Source organism: Nicotiana tomentosiformis, chromosome 1, assembly GCF_000390325.3.
Source record: "Nicotiana tomentosiformis chromosome 1, ASM39032v3, whole genome shotgun sequence".
Lineage (NCBI taxonomy): Eukaryota > Viridiplantae > Streptophyta > Magnoliopsida > Solanales > Solanaceae > Nicotiana > Nicotiana tomentosiformis.
Window position 1 is genome coordinate 99,533,347 of NC_090812.1, and position 8,956 is coordinate 99,542,302.

General features: G+C 35.6%; 1 protein-coding gene across 1 annotated transcript; it reads right to left on the minus strand.

The window, feature by feature from the left end:
* Nucleotides 1–1,820: 1,820 nt before the first annotated feature.
* On the minus strand, nucleotides 1,821–3,302 carry LOC104103731 (protein VAPYRIN-LIKE-like). Its single transcript, XM_018773286.3, has one exon. It carries the CDS (start codon nucleotides 3,300–3,302, stop codon nucleotides 1,821–1,823), a length of 1,482 nt encoding a protein of 493 aa, XP_018628802.1.
* Nucleotides 3,303–8,956: the final 5,654 nt, after the last annotated feature.

The window sequence follows — 8,956 nt, forward strand, 5'->3', positions numbered from 1 at the left end:
TCCCTTCTCTTTGAGTGTCTCCCCTAATAACCAAATGAGCTTTGAATCTTTCCAAATATCCATTAGACTTGTATTTCACTTTGTAGATCCATTTTCAAGGAAGATATTTCTTTCCACTAGGTAAAGGCACAACCTCCCAGGTTTTGTTAAGTTATAAAGCTTCTAATTCTTTTTCCATTGCTTCCTGCCACCCTGGATGTAAAGCTGCCTGTGAGTAAGAAGTAGGTTCAACAAGGTAGGAAGTGAAATTAAGTATAGACTGATTGACAGGAGAAAGAGTTGTGAAGGGTAGAACCATGGGCTGGATTGGTGCAGTGAAGCAAGAGTTTGCGAGGTCTGTGAGAAAGACTGAGTTGCACACATATTCCTGGAGATATGAGGGTGGATTATGTGTTCTAGTGGATTTCCTGACTTCAGGAAGGGATATAGGTAAGGGTGAATGAGGAAATGATCTAGGTTGGGAAATAGAACTTATACCTGAGGTTGAAGGAAGGGTGCTAGAGTTGTTTGGGTTTGAAAAAGTAGGCAGTGAAGGTAAGGGTGAGCTAGGAATAGCGGGCTCATCCTTTATGTGTTTTGATGATGAGTCTACACTATGTTCTAGGGGTGATGTAATAAGAAAAAAGGAATATGTAGGTGTAGTAGTAGAGGCAAAAAGGTACTGATTTTCATAGAAGTATACATCTCTAGATACACTCACTCTTCTTGTATCCAACTCTAGAACTTTATAACCTTTCTGCCCCAAGGGATAACCTAAGAACACACAGGGCTTTGCCCTTGGGTCAAACTTACCTCTTCCGCTAGTCAAAGTAGATATAAAGCAAAGACAACCAAAATACTTCAATAGTCCATAAAAGGATTTTTGTTTGAATAGAACAAAATAAGGTGTTCTTCCTTTAAGCACTCTAGAAGGTAGCCTATTGATCAAATATGTTGCAGTTAGTACACATTCTCCCAAATAAGGAAGAGGTAGCTTAGATTAAAACAACAAAGCCCTTGCAATTTCCAGAAAATGTCTGTTCTTCCTCTCAACCACTCCATTCTATTGAGGGGTTGCCACACATGATGTTTGATGTAGCACTCCTTGAGAGGCTAAAAATGTTGCCTGCTGAGAACCTTTCCCAAGTTCAAAAGCATTATTTGTTCTTATCTTTTGTACCTTTACACCAAACTGTCTTTCCACCATTGTGAGGAAATTTTTAAGGAGTCCAAAAGCATTACTTTTGGTGCTCATAAAGAAAGTCCAAACTACCCTACTATAATCATCTACAACTGTCAAGAAATACTTAAAACCATTGTAAGTTGACTCCTTGTAAGGCCCCCAGACATCTACATGGATTAACTCAAATGCCCTTTGTTGATTTAATTTGACTTAAAGGAAAAAGGAATTCTGGTTTGCCTAGCTTTAGGACAAATTTGACAATCTACTAACAATTTTATTGTTAACCCCTGTGTACAAAGATATCCTGCATTTTGATTCCAATAGTATGGTCTTAGTTGGTATTCCCCAGTAGTTTACAGGCAGTCCCAGACATTGAAATGGCTAAAAGTTGAAATAAGTCGATATCCAAGTTGAGTATCATCTCAGCTTCTAAATATCAGAAACATAATCAAGCAATGCCACTGAAAATCAAAATATAACAACATTCTAATTCTCATTCTCATATTTACAGGAGACGAATTCAAGATCTTTGAGAGCCAAAAATCCCAAAAATTTGTACTTATTTTACAACATCAGAACATAATTGCCTCAAGATCCCAGTATTTCAAGGCAATTCAGCTGCAGAGAAAACACAAATGGAGTTTTACAAAGCTTCTGATTAGTCAAAATGATATACAACAGTCTCTTCACAATTTGAATTAGATCTTTCATGCTTTACATGATACAAAGTTGTAGTATGTATATGTGAAGGATGGTTCTTGACATAGTCCAAGTCACAAGAAACCAGTCCTTTAGCTTTAAAGCTCTTCAAATTAGCCTTAGCGCCTTGAGAAACTAAATACATAGCCACATCCTTTTGTCCAGCCTCAGTAGCAAGATGAAGCGGCGTGTATCCAAAATCATCTACAACATCAAGCTTAGCTCCATGCTTTACCAATACCTTTACCCCTTCAATTCTACCCTTAAAAGCTGCTCTGTGTAAAGGCGTCCAACCATTCTGATCTTTTTCATTCACATTCGTCCCTTCAGCGATACATCTCTTGATATTAACAACATCCCCTTTTCTTGCTGCCTTTTGCAAAGTGTCCCCCAATTGTAACATATCATACAATTCAGAGTGCCCATTATCAGTAGCAAGCTCATAGGCAGTCTTCCCTTGTTTTGTCACAGCATATTTTGCAAAACTGGAATGATTTACTAAAAAGTCAACTGCTTCAACATGGCCGTAATGAGCAGCAAAATGCAAAGGAGTCCAACCTTGAGTGTCTAACATATCTGGATCACTCCCAACTGAAACAAGAAACTGAAGCACTTCAACATGCCCATAAATTGCTGCTATGTGAAGGGCAGTTCTACCTTGAGAATCAACAGAGTTCAAATCTATATCAGCATGACCTAAACAAAGAATCTCCATCAAGTCCACGCGGTCCGTGGCTGCTGCATCATGCAGAAATCTATCAACAGAGCTGTCAATAGTATAACCAGACTCGATCAAAACCTGAACAGAATCAAGATTTCCAGATTTCACAGCCAGTGACATGACAGAGTTCCCATCCGAGTCCCTTCTATTTACATCAGCTCCAGCCTCAATTAGAGCTGAAATACAGTGGGAATTTCCATTCTTGGCAGCAGATTTAAGCAATGAATCAATCTGAGAGCCACCACACAAGGACAGGGCTTTTGGGAGAAGTAAACTAACATCCAATAAAGTCTTGGATGAAATTGAAGAATTAGGTGAAAAAAGAAACTCCACAACTTGTGGACCAACAAGGGAAATGAGAATCTTGGCATCTTTGAATATATGTCGTCCAGTTCTTGAAAACAAACAGCGAAGATCATCTTGACTGGCTTTACCAGTAGGAAGCATAGACGACTTAACCATAACGGTGTCCAAAGGCGTAGAAAGAGGAGGCTGATCACAAGAATTAGTCAAGAAAAGAGTGAAGGAAGCAGTGGAGAGGGGAGGAATAATAGAAAAAGGATGTGAGAAGGAGAAAGCAGAAGGTTTTGTGGTAGAGAGACAAATGGCAACAGACATGGTGTGCATGAGATTGGTTAACTTAAAAGTTCCAGAAGACTTTTGCCCTCTGATAAAGCAGAGTTGGAGTTCCTCCATATCAGGCTTGACAAGTCTGTCCATTGCTGGTTTTCTTTTGGGATGAAATAATTTTGTCAAACAGAGAAGAATGGTGTATACTGGTTTGAAAGCTCTAATAGAGTGACATAAATGGTGAATGATTAGGGAAATATGAATTGCCAAAATGGCTGATGGCAATGTAATGTTATTTTTTGGTATTTGAGTATTTTATATATGTTACATTGTTTGCATCTGAATGATACAAATACATTTTTAAACAAGTAGGAGTAGTAAAATACTATAGTGTGGTATAATCTACAGCTAGATTCGAATATTTAGTTTGTTTTAGGTGATTATGGTGGAGGGGAGGAAGGTGTCACTGTCACTTTGTAAATAGAGACATAGGAAGAATGAGCATATCTCAATATTTAGGTTTAAAATATTGACAATTTTTTGGCCCGGCGTCATCTGCAGATGGATTATTTGCAATATTTCCAAACTTTTTGATTGTTGTAACAACTCCATTAATTTGATGGTTCCTTGACCAAAGACCACCCTTTGAACTTTCTTTTTCTCTAGGTGTGGCGTCGAAGAATACACGTACAAGCAATTGTTAATGTGGGGATTTAGAGTGGAAGTACTATGCATTTTCCAGCAAGAAAAGGTGAAATTTTGAATTGAATGGGTCGTTAAACTTCAAATGTTGTTTCAACACTAAACCACTCGATTCACATTCATAGTCAAAGACAAGACAATATAGTCAATTTTGGATTCGATGGCTTTCAAAATGAAAAAGGTTTGTATTTGTTTCAACGATGAGTTTTAGTTATTGTTTGGACATAGATTTAGTTGAAATTTGAAAAAATAAGTTTGTGAAGCTGAGATGAAAAATAGATTTTTAAAAATTGAAACTTGTATTTGGATATGCGTTTTACTTGAAAAGGAAGTTTTGTGAGTGAAAAACTTCAAAAAATGCTCTAGAGCTGGGATTTGAAGATTTTGTTTTTAAAATTTCTCGGTTAAAATCTATAAACAAATAAATATTTGAAAACAAACTTTGAAAAAATGCTCCCAAATTTTATGGCCAAAGGGAAGCTTAAAAATTTAGAGTAAAGTTCTCTTGGTTTGGTGCAACCCATTTTCATTCCTTTCTCGGTATTTTTCTCGGTATTTTGGCCAAGATAAGCAAAAGTTGTATTCACAATTATTTGACGAATTCCACAGCATTGTTTGATGCTTTGATTCAGTCACGCTCTCCATTTCCCTTTTTCCGCGTAATTCAATTTTAATACACTTCATTTGAATGAAGTCTATCCTAAAAAAAAATTCACGACAAAAGGCAAACACACATTTACATTTCCACCTAGTCTTCTAGTCTCAACTCCACACTCGTGAATCGTGATCAAGTTACTAAAAACTACACATGAGAAATTAAACCTACTAACAATTAAGGCTAAACCAAAAGCCATCGACTTAGAAGATATTTTTTGTTTGTCGTCCGGTGTCCGATATCGGTATTGAGATCCTGACTAATTCAGATTCACACCGTATAAAATCCGTTAAAAAAGGAAGAGCTCTCTACCAGGATTTTTTCAATACTCATAGTTCAAACCCAATACCTTTAATTAAGAGTAGATGGATCATGACTCATATTTATTCCACCACAATTTTTAATGATACTTACAAGATCTATCGGTAATAAACTGTTGGGTTTTTAAGCTTAAATGTAGTTTAAAAGAGGGTGAATGAGACATGGAGGGAAATCGAAAATATTTGAGTTTTCCTCCTTGACAAAGGGATATTGTCCCATATTGAATGAGAAAAAAGTTTTGATAGGTATATATACAATTGCACTTCTTCTATCTCTTAAAGAGTTAAGAAGAAGGCAAGCCTTGCGCCGTCATCGCCGCTCGCTCGGCTACGGCTACGGCTACGGCATTTGCACCTTTCAGATTTGAAGAGACAGTTTGCAAGAAGAGTGATATCATTCTGTAGTTACTTTTTCCTAAACCACCTTTTTTCAGATCTCATATTCACGAAGGACAGTCCTCCATACTCTTAAGTCCAGATCATTAATATTAATTTCATTAAGGAAAAATGGTTATCTGAGAATTTGCACACGTTATTTTTTGTCACAAGGGTGATTTGCGATGGTTTTTATATTCTTGCTGTCTGTTTTAGTAATTAATTTCTACAAATTGTTAAAGAATAACTTAATGATTCTTTAATTTCTTTGTTAAGTTATTGAAATGTCACGGTGTTTGCTAAGGAATTTTGTCTTACACTGTTGACGTAGCATAATTACCGCCCTTAGCTGATACTTCAACATCTCCTTCGAAACTTACAACCCAATATTAATGCTCACAAGACTTAAATTATATATTTGTATAGTGTTAATGGGTCAGCCTTTCCCTTTTGCAATGACAGAGAAATTTCAAGTCCTTTTTGCAATGGGAAAGAAAAGTACAAAAAAAAAAAAAAAAATTCTAACTCGTGAAAATAGGTCAGCCTTTAATTTTTTACCCTTTTTTTATTTCTTAATTACTGAAGTTATATAAAGAACGAGCTAATAAAGCATATGCACTCCAGGGAATAAAATATGAAGTGCAGAATATAAAATTGATCGGTCGGTCAAAAATAATTGCATTTGCTAACCAAAAAATATATTAAAAAAAATATATTAATATACATATATACAAAAATATATATTTTGTCGATTATCTTTTTTTGGAGCAGCTAAAAATAGTACATTTTTCAAACATTAAAAAATAATAAAACATAAGAAAGAGTATACTTTACAGGGAGATAATAATACTTTACACCAATTCTTTCAAAACTAATTCCCAAACCAAATTCACAAGGGTTGATTCTTTAATTAGGGGTTGCTTGGTATTTAGAATAATGGATAATAATAATGGGATTAGATGCATGATTATTTTATCCCGCATTTGATTGAATTTTTAAATCCGGCATTAGCAATTTCAGGATTAACTAATCTCATAATTGGGTATTATTCTATCCCACATTGAAAGTGAGATAATAATTTTGAATTAATTAATAGTTGAATAAATATTAAAATAACAAAGATGTCCTTCTCCAAGGTTCTTCCCCAAAATCTTTTAAACAATGTAAGGATAAAATTGAAAATAAAAATTTATCCCAACTAATTTAATATAAACCAATCACATGTTTATATTATACTCCCTATATCTTATTTTTAATCCAATAAACTAAATATCTTCCAATAAAAATATATTTACTAAATAATATCGTCATTATTTAATCGTCATATTATAATCTCATCATTATAATTTCAGAATTACTTGTTGCCCTACCAAATGACCCCTTAAGGTTATAAACACCAGCTCAAGTTATGAAATTGATTATCAATTGAAGCTCATTGTCCAAAAAATTATATTGGGTGGACCTTTTTAGGACCAACGTTTAAATTTTGACCTTGATAAGAAAAGAAAAGAATAGCTACCCGTCATAATTTTGGGAAGCGCTTCTGGCGATCGCTAAAAATTCTGACGATAATCATGTTTTATAACAAATTCTGGTGATTATCATATAAAACATTCTAGTGATTGTCATATTCTGTGATCACCATAGAAAAATGTCATGACCCGGAATCCCCACCTTTGGGACTGTGATAACGCCTAATATTTTACTTGCTATGTAAGGCAACGTTAGCTATATCTATTAACCATTTTTAGAAATTTCCAAATTAAATGACATTAATAAAACCGAATAGTCCGAAATACGGTAAATAACTGATAAGTGACGAAATCAAAACACAAATCCTGGAACTGGTGTCACGAATACATGAGCGTTTAGACTACTACAAATAATGGTCTGAAATAAGCATAACTGTCTGAATAAAAATAAACAGCTAAAACGAAGTAGAAGGGGACCTCAGGGCTACAGAAGCCGTGCAACTATATCTCAAGTCTCTACCGATAGCTAGATCCGAGCAAGTCTACTGAACGTCGTTGGGACTAACTCCAAAATTTGTATAAGAAGTGCAAAGTGTAGTATGAGTACAACGGACCCCATGTACTCTGTAAGTGTCAAGCCTAACCTCAACGAAATAGTGACGAGGCTAAGGCGGTCCACTTACAATAACTTGTACGCGGTATAATAATAATAACAGGAAAGAAAAATAGAAAATAAATATAAGACAATTAATTTAAGAAAAATAAAACTCAATCCTTGCAATAAGAGAACCCAGAATAACCGATCTCACAATTTCATGTAACAATACTGGAAACCAACATAATAACAATAACGAATACAACTATCACGACCCAAAATTCACTATAGGTCGTGATGGCACCTAACGCCACCGTCAGGCAAACCAACAGTGATTGACCAATTTAATTACTGATTTTATTACTTTTGAAATCACAATTTTCCTTAATTAAATCGTAGGAAATAGAATTTACACCACTACAATAACGAACAACCGTAGGAACCCCCAAAATCAGGTGTCACAAGTGTATGAGTAATTTCTATGGAGTACAATAACAATACAGCATCTGTCCTGAATGTAATAAGATAGAATAAAATAAATAGTACAATGGAGACTCGGTGGACTGCAATACGTAGCCTGGAATGCATCTCACATAAAGTTTCCTCAACATGTGTGCCTACACGCCAAGGTGATCATCAAATGAACCTGTCAAATCCTGCACATTTAGTGCATAAGTGTAGAGTACGTAAATCAACGTGCACCCTGTAAGTATCTAGCCTAACCACGAAGAAGTAGTGACGAGGGGTTGACATCGACACTTACTAAGTGTCCAATAAAGCAATATAATGAAACCTAAGCAGATATGAAGCATACGGCGATGACGGGGTAAATCTGTAAGTTACATAATCTTCTAATTTCTTCTTTTAAAGCAAAAATTTCTAAATCTTGTATTCTACCTCAACAACTCAGAAAATGTCAAATGTCATTATCAAATAAATAAGGAATACCAAGTAAATACCGGCATCAGTGGAGAGATTAGCTCGTGAATATTCGGACTACTAGCGATATAACGCATGATTCTGCCGAGGGATCCAGAATAATGTGTACACTGCCGAGGGTCGAGCGACACAAACCATAGATACATCTATATACTGCTTAGGCATTCGGCCCACTCCGCAAGAAAAGGAAGGAAGGAAGTTACCGAATTACGAGACACGTGTTTACAATACAGCACATGAGCTTAATATGCATATAATCTCTACCATTCCTCGAATAACTCGCCCAAAACTCAAGTGTTAAGGCTTGGCCTAGTGTACATATATTTATTTCTAAATCAATTTCAATTATAACTTCAATTAATTAAGCCAGCAGAATGAATTCAAATAATTCAAATATTACATGATAAGATCCTAAGTCTACACGGACATAAACATGTTTTAGCTACGTACAGACTCTCGTCACCTTGTGCGTACGTAGCACCCACAACTAGTTGCACATAACAATAAATATCACCTAGGGGTAGTTTTCCCCTCACAAGGTTAGACAGGAAACTTACCTTGCTTCGAAGTACCAAAACCGGCTCCACCGCCTCTCCAACTATTCAATCCAAGCTAAACGATCCGAGACTAGTTAAACAATGTGCAAAGAATCAAAATACACTCTAATACCCATAATTAATAGATTTAAACAAATTTTCAACTCCGCTCGAAAAGTCGATAAAATCAACTCCTAGGCCCACGTGCCC